The sequence below is a fragment of the Salarias fasciatus genome, unplaced genomic scaffold, assembly GCF_902148845.1.
Source record: "Salarias fasciatus unplaced genomic scaffold, fSalaFa1.1, whole genome shotgun sequence".
Lineage (NCBI taxonomy): Eukaryota > Metazoa > Chordata > Actinopteri > Blenniiformes > Blenniidae > Salarias > Salarias fasciatus.
In genome coordinates this window covers 65905-83700 of record NW_021941379.1, presented here as the reverse complement: position 1 = coordinate 83700, position 17796 = coordinate 65905, and the positions used below count along the sequence as shown (strand labels likewise).

Genomic DNA, 17796 nt, shown 5'->3' with positions numbered 1-17796 from the left:
TTGGCTGCTTTAGGACATGCTAGTTAGCACGGAGGCTTACTAACACAGCTAAGCTAATCTAAAGAGACCGTGAGCTGCCGTTTTCGCCGACTTGGTGGGACCAGGGAGTTTGTGGAGGATCGTTGCCGGCTAGACAACGAGACGGAGGACCGTGAGGACCATTGTCATTGTGACTGCTGTTTCCTGAACCCGGATGTGCCTGACGGAGGACCTGGAGAGTCATCATCATCGTGCTGTGCTGTTTCGTGAGCCTGGATTTGCCCCTTTCTCAGCCTAATCTTTTGGATACGCTTTCACAAGGTACTGTAATTAATTTTGTTTTAGCTCTCTGAGTGAAGCGACCTCTTCGTGGTTTTTGGTCTCAACGCCCACGAGCATCGTCACAGGCCTGCATCGTAGGTTATTTGTGCCGGCTTAGAACTAGTTTATAGGCCAGTATTTGCCCTTGCATTTGAACTGCCTGGAGTGGGGGGGATTCATCTGTTTGGGGAGCTGTTTACTGTGCTTATTGTGAACTAAACTACTAAGTGTTTTATTTATTTTATATTATTTTTCCAAGTTTTCTAATTAAATTTGTTATTCATTGTTCACTTTACCTTGTGTTTGACGTTACTTCTTGTTAATTGATTAGTGGGGTCAATATTAGTATTTAGTGCCAATTTTAAACCTATATTTTAGATCCAATTCATTTGAGAGAAAGTAAAGCTGAAATATTTGAAAGTACGTGAGTACGCTGAAAACGAACCCAAAGCCCGCTCAATTAATTCTGTGAGTAAACAAGGGCTACATATTATTGACCAAAAGGACTTGCTGGTTCAGTGTCTGTTCCTGATGCGTGAGCTCAATCAGTTTTTGTAGAAAAATATTTGTAAAACTGGAAATGTATTTGGTTGGACACTGCATGGTCAGGTTATTCCCAAATGATGTTCCATACAGGTCAAAATGCCCGTCCAGCATGCAGAATGTTTGAGGTTATGTGGAGATTATTCTGGACAGTATTTGATATTGTGGCAACAACAATAAATATGTATTTACATGAAGCAAGCATATTTGTCCACTCCCATGTTGAAGAGAGTGTTGCTTGAACATTTTCCCTTTAATATATATTCTGGGGCGTGCAATATTGTATGATTGTAGCCTTTTACTATCCGAACAGATTTTAATGTTAGCAGCAGGACGAGACTGAGTCTCCTCCTGCTGCTGCCTTTATTTAAAGCTGGCATCCGGCATAGCTGCCGGACAGGACCGGGACGGAAATGCTCAGAGAGCAGGGACAGAAAGAGAGAAAGATAAAGAGAGGGAGAACGGAAGGGAGGGGGGGGGGGCACAACCTATGTTCAAAGTCACAATACAAAACAGTGTTGTCGACACACCACACGCAACCTAGAACAATCCCAAACCCCCAATCTAGACAACACCAAAAGAGAGCCGACAACCAACACAGGAAATTACAGAACCATACATACTTTTTTTTTTTTTTTCCCGAACCATATTAGTGAACAGACCAGGCCACAAAAATAAAAGGAGGTGTAGGGGAGGAAGGAAATGCAAGGACACCAGAAACCCTTTTTTTTTTTTTTTTTTTTTTTTTGGAATATTCACCTTATTCAGGAAGTGCTGCTGGGCGGCGCCATTTTTGAGAGCAACTTCCGGTTGGCCGTCTTTGCGCTGCAACAACATTGAGTCCTCTCGCTACTTTCGCTACTTTTAACTGTTGTTTTTGGCGATTTTAACATGTTCGGCATCAATTGCGCTGTCCGTGGGAGCCACAACAACTGGGGAAAGATGAAGCTTTCTCTCTCTCGGTATTGTTTGGAGCACAGAAAGTCTAGATCTGAATGCTGCGGACCAGCTTTTAAACTCCACCCGCCTCGTCTAAAGAAGAAGACCTCCGCTGCTGGCTCAAGGCGCTCCATTTAAAAAAGCCACCAAAGCGTCCGGATGTTTTCTCCTGTCATTTTGTGGACCTGCATCCCTCACCACTTCATCCCTCACCACTTCATCCCTCTCCAGAGAAACGGCCGGGCTACATGACTGAGTTAAAGAAGCCACGACGGAAGCTGGAGAGACACGCAGGTAACTAATTATATGTTAAATAGCAGCTGTTGCTGTGAGAGTTGGGATGATAAACACTGTAAATGACAGCTTAATTGTTATCCTTAGTTTGTGTAGATAATTGTCAAAAACATCAGGGCTCCTCATCGCTATGTAAACACCATAGACATTGAATAAAGTAAACACACAGCGATTCTACCAAAGTTCCGTTTCCTCTAAAGACCCAGCTCTGCCGCCAGTCAGGTAAAAAGATCCTCTCTCTGTTTTGAAACGTTGTTCTGACTGCGGTTTGGTCAGAATCAGTTTTTTATAGCTCCAGGAATCAGCATTAGCTTGTGACAGGGTTAATAACAGTAAACCACAGGAGCTGTTTCAGAAATGACAACAACCTCCGTTTGCATGTTGGATAACGAGACCGATCTATGTTAAAAAAAACCACCAAAAAAAAAAGACACATCCAACAACAATGATAATAATTATAGTAAAATATATTAATATTTCCTCATTTCTTTCAAATTAAATGAAGTGGACTTCTGTTGGCTTTTAGTGAAAGTTATCTTACTAAAGTAAAAAGATAAAACTTGAACTGCAATTTTATTGTGACATAAAATTTCACTATTGTCCATCCCAAGAGTAACTGGATTACAGACATACTGTTTTGTGGAAGCATCCACACATCACTTTAGAAGATACACTCAACCTTTTAACACACCTTTTACATCTACATATGTTGCTTCCATCCCAGCAGGTAGGAAACACGTGATCATTGACAGAATGTTTGCAAAATATTTAAGTGGGGGGAAAAAAATATTTCATATTATTTGGGGACTTGTCTGATACGATGCTTTTGTAACATCATACCTGAAATAAACCCGTCATTCTTTTTCCTCAGATGCATCAACCAGTGCTGGGAGTGAAAGTCCTGCAGCCAGATGGCGAGCTGGACCTGCTGCCTCCTGCCTCTTCTGTCAGACCAGGACCGTGCTGGAAGTCCTGTTCTCTACCAGCCATTCCAGGGTCATCCAGCGACAGTGTTAAACACCATCCGAGCTGCATCCAACACTCTGACGCTCTGACCATCTCTGCCTCGTCTACACTGGTCTCCCTCTGGAGAAAGATTGCCATGTTTGAGCTGTAGCATTTTATTTTACTATCATGATGCTGCACCACCTGCTTCACTGTCTTCGGAGTGACTGTGGTTTGAATTCTGTGTTTGGATTGTCTGACAAACTGTCCACAACCTTTTGACCCAAAAAGGACAGTTTTGATTTCACTAGTTCAGAATATGTTCCTAGATTTCTCGATAGTCCAGTTGATGTATTTTTAAATAAATTGTATTCTCTTTTGCAAACGTCTGTTTTTCAACAGTGGGACTTTGCAGGTTCTTCTCGCCCCTACTTTAACTTCACACAGGCTTTTCTAATTGTCACAGAATCAAAAGTTAATCCAGAGTGTCTGTGATGATCCTGGAGCTGATCGTTGCTTCAGTCTTTTTCTTTCTGCCTCTTTTTTGATCCATTTGGACGGCAATCTTTGGTTTTCTTTCATTTTTTCTCTGGTTTTGCTCCCATTTTATATGACTGGAGTTTCTTTTAGCTGAGCAGTTCATCATTTTATGCACTTTTTGTGTTTTTCCTTCACAAATCTTGATTTGAATTTCATTCTGCTTAGAATGTTGGGCACTGCAATTTTTCTGCTCAGATTTTCAGGATGATTGATAAAGTTTTATATGACCTGATCAGTGATAGTACTCATGTACGGAGCCCCGGACATGACATGGTAAAAAAAAAATTAAATTGTGGCCACGAATTACTAATTCGTTCCCACGAATTAATAAATCGTGCGCACGAATTACTAATTCGTTCCCACGAATTACTAATTCGTTCCCTCGAAATAATTAAATCGTGCGCACGAATTACTAATTCGTTCCCTCGAAATAATTAAATCGTGCGCACGAATTACTAATTCGTTCCCACGAATTAGTTATATCATTCATATTGTAACGTTCTGCAATCTGCGAAGCACCAGACGTCTCCAGGTCGTTCCACACGGCTCTTTTTATTGCACTTAGGCAAAACAAACAGCAACACAGGGCTACTGTTACGGCCGTAACCCACGCAGATCTCTCAAAAACTAACTCTTTCCAACAGTCCATGAACAACAGCAAAAGGCTGGCTTCAGCCACCTCTCTAATCCTAGAGTGCCACCCTCAGGAAAAATGGTGCAACAGCACATTTAACTAATACTGACTCAAGAGTCATTACAATATACTGAACAGTTCAGTAAAGTTGGCAGCATATTGACAGATACGGACTTTCAGTCTCAATAACTCTCTAACAAAATGTCAGTAACATACAAAGGGCGCTGCATCCCATCGTTGTGAGGTGGACGATAAGCTCATTTTTATTAAAAATATCTGCCTATCAAGCAGCAGAAACAATATTGATTTCAATCAGCACCCGGTAGTGCTGCGGGCTTCAGGGACCGTCTACAATTTACAAGACGCAGCAACAGTGAAGACAAACACCATATCCAATAAATTTGATAGGAGACAAATGAAGGTTGTAGCGATTATGGTGACACTGTAGTAAATCCCAGTGGTGGTATTACGTTTTTTTGTTGTTGTTGTTTTAGTTGTTGGGTTTTTTGTTGGTTTTTTTTTTAGCTATTTGTCTTCACTGTTGCTGCGTCTTGTAAATTGTAGACGGTCCCTGAAGCCCGCAGCACTACCGGTGCTGATTGAAATCAATATTGTTTCTGCTGCTTGATAGACAGACATTTTTAATAAAAATGAACTTGGAGCATATCGTCCACCTCACAACGATGGGATGCAGGCCCCCTTTGTATATTACTGACATTTTGTTAAAGAGTTATTGAGACTGAAAGTCCGTATCTGTCAATATGCTGCCAACTTTACTGAACTGTTCAGTATATGAATGATATAACTAATTCGTGGGAACGAATTAGTAATTCGTGGGAACGAATTAGTAATTCGTGCGCACGATTTAATTATTTCGAGGGAACGAATTAGTAATTCGTGCGCACGATTTATTAATTCGAGGGAACAAATTAGTAATTCGTGGCCACAATTAAATTTTTTTTTTACCATGTCATGTCCGGGGCTCCGTACTCATGAACTGTCACATGTTTTTTTGTTTTCCTTCTACTTAAAGTAAAAAAATAAACCAATACTTTTATCAGCTATGCAAAAGTGGTATAATTCAGTTAAATGTTTCAGGCAGTAGTATGTAATACAAATGAATAAAATTGTTATGGAATACCTACGAAAAATATGACACATTACAATTTTGAAGTAACTCGCCCAACACAGCAGCATAATAATGTGGCACACCAGATTTAGATTGTGGATTGTGTTCAGCCACACTTTCTTTATTTAGCAGTAACTCATCAACTCAAACACACTTTACAAGACATTCCATTTTACATTGTGTGGATTGTAAAATAAGGAAAATTAATTTTATTTGTCATGTAGAACTTTTGTTAACAAAATGTTTATTCTGTCATGCTGTATATGACCTTTGATATTTAAACTGCACCATCTAATGGACTGTTCAAGAATTGTCAATTCAGTAAAATCACTGCTTTCTGACTGTTTTGTGATCTTTCAATCATTCATTAAAACACTACATTATGACAGGAAACAATTGACAACAAGGAATAGAGCACATTTAAATCAATAGCTTAGTTTTAAATTTCAGAAAAAGAAGCAGACTCATAAAAAGGCCTTCATTTGAAGTACTATTTTTTTTTAATCAAATTTCATTAAACTATAAACAATTTCAAGCCCAAGTACCTTCCATTTGTAAAAGGGACTGAAACAACTGATTAAATTAATCCAATCTATGGAAGTATTTATTATTAACTGTGGAGAACACACTCACTCTTAATCATAACATCAGCTGAAACGGCTTATATCCAAAACTTTGGGAGGAGGAGCCATGAAAGAAAATCATCTCTACCTGACAAAACAAAAAATGTATGTATATTCCCGTTGTTGATGTGACGAAACAGCGCCGACTTTACCGCTGTGTGTGCAAATATTGATAGGCTTCAATGCTCTTATAGCCTCATAGCCGAGCCAGCTGCATCAAGAAACGACACGAAATAGTTGAAAATATCGCCATAAACATGACCTGTGGCCACTTTTCTCATGTCATCCCCCAACTCTGTAATAAGTCGCGGATGAGGCAGACTTGATCCATTTGTGATTTTTAAAGAGGTTTTCGTTTCTTCCTACATCATTTTCTCAGCTGTAAACACCGCCAGTAGCGTGTTACCGGAAGTGCTACTCAAAACAGGAAGTCCCGCCCCTTGGAAAATGGGCGGGGCTGAATAAGGTGAATAGCTAGTCGTAACTAGTAGTAAACTCGGGGCATGCATCAAGAGAGGTCTGCTACAGATCACCATTAGTCTAACCAGCACAAGAAGACAAGGTAACCGAGTGTGTGAAGAGTGATTAAAGATCAACGTGATCATGTGAATATGATGGTGACAGTGATGGTGATAGTGATCATGCATATATGACCTCTGACCTCTGAGAAGGCCAGAAGCAGGCCAGAGAGGCCCTCAGAGCCCAGACAGCAGGCGGTCATCACAGAGCCCGGATCCAAGCCGCCCCCCCAGGCAGACGCCCACGCTCCAGTCCAGAAACGGGGCAGAGGGAAGCCCCGGCCGGGGACCCCGGCAGCCCCGGGGCCCGGGCCCCGCGGAGCCACGACCGGCAGGAGCCGGTCCACCCCGGGCGCCGGACGCCCGGGGCGGGCAGGGCCGAGAGCCCAAGGCCCAAGAGCCCAGGAGCCAACCCCCCACCCCGGGCGGAGGGCCATGACCCACCCGGGAGAACCGGCCCACACGGGCGGCTACCCAACCCAGGCCAATACACCCCCCAGCGCTCCGGTCACGCACCCCAAGATCCAGGGCATATCCCCCCACCCCCCCACCCCACGACCCCCACCCGGAACCCACCCCCCCCGTCCACCGCCCGGCCCACCCCTCCCACCCCCTGTCCTCTCCCGCCTCACTCCCCCCGGCCCCAACCCAACACTCATACCCACTCACTCATACTGACACACACACATGCACACACGCACACACACAACCACTCATCCCTAAACCAAACGCACACACACACACACTCACATTCCAACACTCTCACGCACACGCTAACAAGCACACACACACACACACACACACACACACACACACACACACACACACACACACAGTCCATCCTACCCCAAACACACTCACATTCCCGCGTCATCCAACTGTCACATCCTGTGGGAGACACCCCCGGAAGGCAAGGGAACACCGAACCCCACATCCAGGACCCCCCGCCACCCACAACTGCCGCCCCCACCCCCCAACCCCACCGCCGCAGACAGATATGCACCCCCCAGAGCCAGCAGCCCCCCAAACCACAGCCGCTCCAAACCCCAGGCCTGTGGGGAAAACAACAGCCCCCCCCCTGCCCCACCCCCCACCAGAAGGAATACGGAAACGGGGGCGCAGAAGACCCCATTGCCCTCCCCCCCCCCCCCCCCCTCCGTCTCGTGAGTGTTGATGGAGTATATGTTGTTTGCAATTAAAATTTGAGGGGCAGTAACCACACCGTGCCGCGAGTGAGGCCAAACGAGCAGTCTCATCTACCTGAACAGCCCCACCCCCGACACAGCGCGCCAAGACCCCCCGACGTGTGTGTTTGTATGTATTTGGTCGTGTTAGATGACTAAGTGCAATTAAGACTGAGAGGCGAGCCACTGAAGTGTGCAGTGATTGGGGCCACTTAGATGGCCCCCTCCACCACACCCAACTTGATAAGCCCGCCTCCCAAAGCCCTACGTGTGTGTGCATGAGAGCGGGGGGAGAGGGGGGTCCGGGGATGCCGCAGCACCCCCGTCACCCAGGAGCCCCCCGATGAAGGACAGGGCCAGGAGTGCCACAACCCCCCCCCAGGACCAGGGCGGACAGCGACCATGGCCAGAGAGCCACCGACCCAAGAAGCACACACCCATCATGCATCAGGAGGAGTGAAGGTGAGGACAGACAGGGGGCAGCAGAAGGACCCAGACCCAGGGCCCACCGCCCCCAGGCCCACCGGGGCCACCCCCCACAGGACACCGCACTCTCTCATACATAGCTCCAATCGCCCACACATATACACCCACACGTACAGACATACATACATACTTACAGATACACACCCACACACACATACATACCCCGCTCACAGATACATACCCACACACACATACACACTTACACATACATAGTCACACACATACACATACATATCCAGATACACACCCACACACTCACATACACCTACATAAATACCCACACATACAAAAACATATATACATATTCACACATACACACCCACACACACACGCTGGATGCTACTTTCAAGTAGATCAGGGACTCAAAGACCAGAATTCTGTGTCAGGGAAACAGCATCTTGCTGTAATAAACTCACACAGTAAAAGCCAGAAGTCGTAGGTCATTATTGTGCACCTTGGTTTTGGGATCTTAAAAGGCTCTGTGGGATTGAGGGATGATTGGAGGGGAAGCCTCAGCTGGAGCGGCACCATGGAGATGAGCAGAAGATTTTCACCTTGACAGATTTTGGTAAATTGTCATGAACGGTGTGCTGTTAGACCCAGATGCAGAGGGACCAGAACCAGGGACGACGTTTGCACAGGTTTATTTAGTACAGGAGATCCAAGAGAGCTGCAGCCTGGCAGCAGCAAAGCAGGTTGGCTCGAGGTGAGGTCAAAGCGAGAAAATATCCTTCACAGAGCTTGATGGAGCAGGAAGGCCCTTCTGCAGCAGCACAGGGGCCTAGAGAAGATAACAATCTGGCACAGAGCAGGTCGCAGGGAGAGGTTTATATAGGCAGGCGGAGTGGCAGTCCCCAGGTGAAGGCAATCAGCCATCAGATGGACCCAGGGAGACTGAGACTGCCCGCTGCCTGCCTGAACATAATCCTGACATAAATGTGGTTATCTGCCACCGTTTGGCTTCTCTGTAATGATTTTCAGAGATCAGAGAATTTCATTGTCCTTCAGACATTATTCTCAATCGAGGCTTTGAGCTCCTACTATTGATCAATGATGTGTGATTCACATCTGGACAGCTGTGGTGTTCTGTGAGCCAAACCAAACTCAGCTCTGCTCAGCATGTTAAATGATTCTGAAACGTCTTGATCTGCATCAGTCAAATTCATGTATTTCTCTGCAAGTTATTTCCATCTAACATCAATTCAAACTCTGATCCTTAATTACTGTGATTTACTCCACAGAGTCAGTACAGTTTGAGCTTCTACATCAATATTTCTATATTCAGTTTGAAGCTGTGAGCTGTGACTGAACACAGTGAAAACTGCTGAAGGCCACAAGCACAGTTCAGAAGAGAAAAGTGAAGTCATGTGTTACATTCATGAAGCAGCAGAGAGGGATGCTGAAAAGGCCAGTCTGGTCTTGACCTGCGGTTCTGTCTGTTCTGGAGAAAGTGTTCACCTAGTTTCAGGGTCTTGATCAGGTAAACACCAAAAAAGAATCTTTATTTCTATTTCTCTCTATTGTTTATCCTCTGTTTTTTCTTGCTCATTTGTAATCTGTCGTCTTGAATCTGAGGGAGGCTGTTTCCGGAGCATCTCAATGGTTTTCAGCATGGCCTCCCCTGGGCTTTCAGCTTCCTCGGCTGCTTCATATCCTGGCCTGACTCCTCTCACCAATCCCTGCGCAGCAGCCATGGCCATTGACTGTCGTCCTCTGGCTGTCGAGGTCAGAGCTGGAAGCTGTTCTGAATCAGCTGTGAGCAGATCGAGCACACCCAGGAGTGCTCCAGTCAACATACCTGCTCCAATACCTGCAAACAGGATCAGCAACCTGTCAGACACCGTCTCTTCAGCCCTGCCTCGAATCTCTTCCTGTGACAAACTGACTGATGAACTCATGATCATTATTTCTTCTTTCTGGATTTCTCTGTGCACATTTTGCAGCATCTCATTGGTGTAGCACCCTCTGTTGTTTGCCTCAAAAATCTGATCTATGGTCTTGAGTATCTCTGCCACTTGGAACTGGTTGCTCCTGTAGTTGCCCTCTTCCCCTCTTTTCCAGTATTTATTGTCCACAACGTGACACCGGCCTCTGCATTCCATCACCAGGTTGTTCAGAGCCACATTTTTACAAAGTCATCAATCTCCTCCCCCTCTGGGAGCTGGTCGCCATGAGTGAAGACGACTGAAGAGTACTGCAGAGCCTCTTCAGAGAAGTGTTGGCAGATGTCTCTGATGAGCTCTTCCTCCTGCTTGGTGAATCTCTCCACCTTCAGCAAAATGAGAAACACATGAGGACAGGAGCACACTGTGTGATACAGCTGATCACGGCGGCCTTCATCTGGTCCTCGGAGCTTTCAGTCCCAAAGAAACCAGGGGTTTCTATCAGAGTGATGCTTCTGCCGTCCACACATTTGGTTTCTTCTTGACATTGTTTTGTCCCAGAGGTGGAAAAGTGGCTCGGAGTGAAGCATTCTTCCCCCAAAGTGGTGTTAGCCACGCTGCTTTTCCCAGCGCCCGTTTTTCCCAGCAGGACAATCCTCCTTGAAGCCATCGCTTTACGTTAAAAGAAAAAAAAAAAAAAAAAAACACATTGATTTGTTTTGCTGTATGTTTTTTTCTGAAACTTTTCTGCAAACAACTTAATGTGATGGTGTAATGTGGAGCTGCTGTAATAACTAAGGCCCCATTTAGAGTTTCCCAACTGACACTTTAGCATCTTTATCTTTCTTTTTCAACATCAGTGCAGCGTTGGAATAGAATAGAATAGAATAGAATAGAATAGAATAGAATAGAATAGATAGAACTGACCGTGCACGTTGTCAAAAACAGATTTCAGTTGTTGAAACTGAAAGAAAATCCCTTCTGTGTTTCCTGGTCGCTGGTGTCAGTGTGGCTTGCAGCTTTCATTTCATTCAGCTTCAACTGGTTGCATTACTGACTTGAACAGAACAATTAATGTGTCATAACAGGGTGTGGAGCTTTTCTCTAGACACTCGACTTTTAAACAGGTTTCACCACAAATGCAATGCAACACAATTCATGGGTTAAATTCAGAGAAGGAGCTGGCTAAAGTGGTTGAAAGTTAGGATGTGACGACTGATTGGTGAATTTTCAGTGACGAATAGAGGAGAACAACTGAGGCATTTGTGGAAATGCAAACAGTGTCAGTTAGTTTGATTATAAAGTCACTTTGCTTCATCTGACATGGTTAATATAACTGTTGAAAATAACATAATCCAGAAACATACAAATGATTTCAGCTGATTTATTGATTTTATTTTGAAAAGGCTTGGATGTAGAGCTGGACACTTTACATTTTAAATGAGAAACAACAGATCACAATGTTACAATGTTTTTTATGCATGTGTGAAAATAACATCATCATGGTACAATAAGAAGAAAATAAAATGAAACTATTCCTCAGATCATGTTAAATGTCAACGTTGTTTCCATCTTTTAATTCATTCAGAGACTTTGTATTTACAATTTCAGAAAACTAGAAAATGAAATCAAGAGATTTGTAGATAAACTCAAGTACACACAATCGATACACAAAGTGAATGAAAACAATCTTTTGTTACATTTACAAAGCAGTTTCTATGAAAAAGGAGAAAACTCAAAACTGATTTCAAACAAAATATCATTTGATAAAATCTGTCAGAACAAAACAGTGTCGATATTTAAGATAAACAACAGTAATTGACTGAAATAATGTTCAACAATAGACATTGACAGAAGGTTTTGGAACATGTTCAGTTAATTCCTGATTTACAGAGTGAGTTCTCTATATTGTCAAGAATATTATTCCATCGTGTGTCTGTGAATAAAGATGACCTGAATGTTTGTTTGTTTTTGTCTCTATCTAATATCTCCAATTTATTCAGTCTTTGGTTTCCCCCACAACCCAGCCATTAAACCTCCCAAAGTCCCTCCAACAGCCCCTGCAGCAGCTCCAGCAGCAGCCCCAACAGGACCTCCAATTGCTCCAATTACTGCTCCTGCTGCAGCTCCAACAGCTGTCCATGTAGCAACACCAGGGAGACCAAAAACTGCTGAATGAACCTTTTTAACATCTTCTAGTGAGCCAAGTAAAGCCCCCAGTAACTCGCCTGGGTCAATATCAGCTAATTTCTTGAAGAAAAAGTCGGTGACATTTTTCTTTGCCTCCTCTCTGGATCCGGTTCGCGTCGTCTCTTCCTGGATTTTTCTTTCCACTTCTTGCAGCATCTTATTGGTGTAGCAGCCTCCTCCATGTTGCTGCACCAGTCCATTGATCGTGCTGAGCAGCTGTCTGATCTGGAACTGGTTGTCTCTATAAGGATCTTGCTGGTTGTTGTTCCAGTATTTATTATCAACAACATGACAGCGGCCACCACATTTATCTGAAAGCTCTTTCAGATCTTTGTTTTCACTGACAAACTCTTTGATTTTCCTGCCCTCAGCAAGCTGGTCACCATGAGTGAAGACCAGTACAGCATATTCAAAAGCATCTTCAGAAAAAAGCTTTTTTATTTTTATCATAACCTGCTTCTCATGCTCAGTGTATTTCTCCACTTTGAGGAAAACGAGCAAAGCATGAGGTCCAGGTGAGCACTCTGTGGTCGTCTTTATTGTTTCATATCGTTGTCTCTCTGCATTTGTTATGTTGTCAAAGAAACCAGGAGCATCAATCACTGTGATCTGACCATTCACTCCAGTGACTGCCTTACATTGACTTGTACCAGAGTCTGGAGAACGATCCACCTCAAATATCTCTTCTCCAATCAAGACATTGCCAAACTTGTTTTTTCCTGCTCCAGTTTTTCCCAGCAGGACGACTCTCAGTGGTTTTTCTAGAAGAAAACAACAAAGTGACATCAGTATTAATGAACATATGGATACTTGTTTTATTACAAAACATGTTTTCAATCAGAAATCTCACAGCAGCACAGAGTTCCTAATTTTTTGTTCATTACCTGAACTGACTGTTGAATAATTTACATATTTTTGACAACTTTCACACATTTCCCTGTTTTCTAAAACATACTACTTGTGGAGACTCCATGGGATAATATGACACAGAATGGTGGTCTTCTTTAGGGTTCTCATCATGAAGAAGAACAACAACAACATGAAATTAACTTATTTGTGTACAGTGGAGTTGATGACAGCTGGGATAAAAATTGACTTTCACTTCTTCAACAGAATCTTTTGATGTTTAAAAATGTTAGAACCAAGAAGCTTCTACTCACAAGCTCTCTTCACAACCTCTGAGGACATAACAATGAATCATATGTAATTATATGCTGCTGGATTTCAAACAAATTATTCAACATAGTTTCTCAAAGTTCCTCGAAACCTCATCATGTGCTCTGCACACATAAAAAAATAATTAAAGAAAACAGTACGTCAATTTGTACCTCTGTGGGCGGCACCTCGGTGCGAGGCTTCCTGCCCTAATGTTCTTGGAGGTTGTTGTGGCTGTACTGGGCGTATGGCCTGTCTACTTCCTTTTTCCTTTTCCTTCCAATCCTGTCAGCATGCCAGCTGGGAGTACATTTATCCCTATGGCCTCCGCCTTGGTGAGTGCCAATAGCGAAGCCCGTAGGTAGGCTAAGCACCACACGAAGTAGAATTAGTAGTTAGTAAACGCAACTCCAGTTCTACGAGTGTGTGCGTGCCCACCTACCTGCAGGCCCAGCTGCCCTGCCTTTTTTTCTACTGGCTGTTCAGAAGAAGGAAGTGGAGCGAGCACGTGCGGATTATATCTCCTTGGTGAGAGGCGTGGCAGCGTGCCAGCGCGCGTAGGGGATTGGCGCGTCGGTTTTGGATTTGTCTCAGTTATTGGCTGGCGCCAGAGGGGAGGACCAATGGCGAAGCCCATAGGTGGGCACGCACACACTCGTAGAACTGGAGTTACATTTAGTAACTACTAATTCTCAAATATGCTTGATTTTCTGAACACATGTTTGACTAACTGACATATATTTGCTGACTTCCACATATTTTCCTGTTTTCTGAAATGTGCTGCTTGTGTGGACTCCCTGGAATTAATGTGATGAAGCATGATGGTCTGCTTTACACTTCTCATCATGAAGAAGAAGAAGAAATTAATCTATTTGTCATGTGCATAGTGGTGATGACGGCCTGGACAAGAAATTACTTCACTTCTTCAACAGAATCTCTTGTTGTTCAAACTGTTATGGTGCGATCACACCCGACGCGAATAGTGCAGCGAGGGCGGCCGATTTACATAGAAAATATATGGTTTTTGCGTAGCCAGGAAGTGGTGAGCGGTCACACAGCGAGAATCCAGCGAATTGAGCGGCAGCCGCTCCGCCGCTCTACTCGTGCGGACCGCTCTACTCGCTCCGCTGAAAGTTGGGAATGTTGAACTTTTGAATTCGCGAGTGGCGAACCAATCACAGAGCCGCTCTGTATGACATCGTTTATGACGTACCGGAGCCCCCGGGAAACACCAGAAATGGATGAGAAACTGATCACAGCGGTCTGCGCTCGCCCTGAACTTCCTTCGTCGTATTTTTATCGGGACAGGAATAAAAAGGAGCTTGCTTGGAGGAAGATTAGTGACGAGGTCGGGTCCCTGGGTAAACTGAGTAAAGAGATTGTGGTGAAACAGTGTTTACTGTTAGTTAAACAGTGAGTCCCCAATGCGGGACAGCAGCTCGTCAAACTGGGCCCGGGAGAGACGGAAGTACCGTTGAAACTGTCCTTCATCCTGGCGCAGCTCACCATACTCTGAACGCCTCTGCAAAATATTATGAATCCAGACACGTCGCCTGGACTCGCGAGGACGACGTTGTCGGGCTTTATCAAGCAAATAAAGCAGACCGCCGGCAACAGAGACGCGAATTCAGGGGCAGCAGCTGTTGGGTCACAAAGTGCACACGCAGCCAACCAGGGGCGAATCGCGCCGCGCTAATTCGACGCGCGAATTCGCGTCCGGTGTGAACGCACTATAAGAACCAGGAAGCTTCCACTCAGAAGCTCTCTTCACAAACTCTGAGGACATAACAATGAATCATATGGAATAATATACTGCTGGATTCCATTGCAATATTGCAATATGTAACCAGTCACAATAAAATGTGGCAATGTTTATAACAAAATGCAGATTTTTACAAAATGTGGCATTGTAAAATAATGAGGTGAAAATTTATTGCATTATTACATATTGCACCATGACTACTTAATGTGGCGCAACAACTGTACACATTAAAAAAAAAAAAAAAAAATACAAGAAATCAGCATGTCCATTTTCCTACCTGCCATTCTGTCCCAAAGAGGAATCGGTGCAAATATGAATGCAGGTTGAGAAGATGACTTGATTGTGAGCTTTCTAACTCGCCCTCTTGTTCTGAGTGAGTTCCTTCTTTTAAATCTTCTTCTTGCAGTCTGATAAAACAAACACACGTTGATAAACCAACCCTGTCTCCACAAAATCACATTCAGAGACAACTAAACTGGATTCTCAAATATGTTATTTTATCACAAACATGCAACAGCTAAGATCAATATTGTGGTAATCACTTCCACATCGATCACAGAACCACGTTTGATCAAAGATGGGTGGACACGTTATAATCTGCACATTCACTACGCTGTGAAACACCTACAAATATTATTGTAGCGTTACGACATTGAAGCAAATACTGGAAACTACTTCTTCTTTTGAAATCACTACGCCCAGACGCCATGTTTAGTAAGTAGTTCCGTTTTAGCAATCTTCGCAAAAACCACTCAATCTCGTAATTTTGTATAAATATTTCACAGTGTAGTGAATGTGCAGATTATTACGTGTCCACTAAAGTGTTTTGGGGTTGTTGGATTGTGTATTTGATGAGTTTGACGAGGGAAGCAAATGTACCGTCTACTTCCATTATGTCCGCAGTGAAGCTCTCCTCAGACTCACCTCTGAATAAACAACAGCTTGCCCTCACAAAAAAGTAAGTAGGCTGTTCTAAATGACTAGGGAATTGCCCTAAATGGGCCAATTTGCCAAAATGTTGAAGTATCGCTTTAAGTTGCACAGAACAGAGGAGACAAGGCATGGCACTGCAACCCTGTCTCCACAAAATTACATTCTGAGAAAACTAAACTGCATTCTCAAATACGTTTCAGACGAACCTAGTCTGTCGTTATGTTCGTCTTCAACATATCTTTTTTTATTTTTTCATTACCCTTGGTCTTAAACGGATTTTTTTTCCTGCTTTTTCTTCATCATGTTGGTGGGTAAAAATGAGCCTATATATTCATCTGGGATGCATTTCGCTCTTCTGAAAAGACATTATGTTTATTTACTCTTTTTTAGTGATGTTTGAAGGTTCCATGCAGTCTTTTTCAACTTATTCTTGCCGTTAATTATATGCAGGTACACCTAGCTCTCACATTGTGTAGTGACAAGGGCTGTTTTGGAGCTAATAATTACTTCCTGATGTATTTCTAACATACCTGTTTTGGGGTTGTTGTTTTTTAAGAGCAGCTCCAACAAGATCTGCCACCAGAGAAGACAGCTGGAGCTTCTCCGACGCTGCACTGCGGGTCTGGATCACCATGGAAACCAAGTCGCCGTTCTGCGGTCATCTGAAAGTGATTAAAACATTATCGTTCTTCACTGTTGTTTATTTCTGATAGAATAAACGTGTATTTCCCCTTACAGCGGTCTGCATGCTCCGTTACTTCCACCTTACGACAAGTCCCAATATGAAACGACCGCATTGCTCATTTATGATCCAAATATTAATTCATAATCCAAGTTATGACCAAGATCTATATTTCAAAATCAAGTATTTCCTATTGGTCATGCAAATATTATCACGGAGAATCACGGACTGAAGGAGTGTTTTTTTTTTTTTAATTTAACAGAGGGCGTTGCTCCGAGAAGTTTGAGCACAAATACAATTCTCTGCATTGAATAATGACTTCAGGTAGACTTTCAAAACATAACAAAATCACTAAAATAGTTTCTGGAACAGATCAGAAGCCACAATATGAAACATTTAAAAAAAAATGACTATCGAACGGAGAAGTCTCTAAATTATAATTTACACAATGCCTCTCTAGCAATAAAAGTACAGTTTTATCTTCATATTTTCCACTCGGTTTATGGATGCGATCTGTAGTTTTTTTGTTTAAATGTGCAATCTGTCTATTTTGTCTTCTAAAATGCCGCCCCGCTGGTTGTTAGGCTGTTGCTATGGACTCTGAACTCTGACCCGGAAGTACGTCACGGACTGATTTTTTTTTTTTGTTAAACGGAGCGAGTTTCTGCTCTTAAACTAATTATATTTGTCTATAAATACGCTTCTGTGCATTATATAACAAGTTCTGTTTAATTTTAAGAGTAATATTTATTTTGAATCAGATGTGTGTATTCATGTTCATACATTTGCTGAAACAAGTTTGTTATAAATCAAGCAATCATTAAATCGATCACTCTGTCTGCAGTTATGTGTTATTGTAAATACGTTTATATGCTGGTATTTGGGTTAATCACGTTATGTTTTGTGGTTTATGTTTTGTGATTAGTTCTACGGTGTTTGGTGTTTGGTGTGGTGATCAAGCCAATAAACATCTGTGAGGAACATCACGTCTTCGCTTTGTGACTGAGGCTGCAATACCCTTTAAGTGGGACCTGATAAACCATTGAGCTTTCCACC

The 17796-nt window shown here is 43.2% G+C and overlaps 1 protein-coding gene across 1 annotated transcript; it reads right to left on the bottom strand.

The window, feature by feature from the left end:
- Nucleotides 1–11473: 11473 nt before the first annotated feature.
- LOC115385318 (GTPase IMAP family member 4-like) lies at nt 11474–15482 on the bottom strand. The gene is made up of 2 exons (XM_030087298.1): nt 15403–15482; nt 11474–12969 (listed from the first exon to the last, which is right to left on the bottom strand). Exons 1-2 carry the CDS (start codon nt 15407–15409, stop codon nt 12014–12016), a joined length of 963 nt encoding a protein of 320 aa, XP_029943158.1. The 5' UTR covers nt 15410–15482; the 3' UTR covers nt 11474–12013.
- Nucleotides 15483–17796: the final 2314 nt, after the last annotated feature.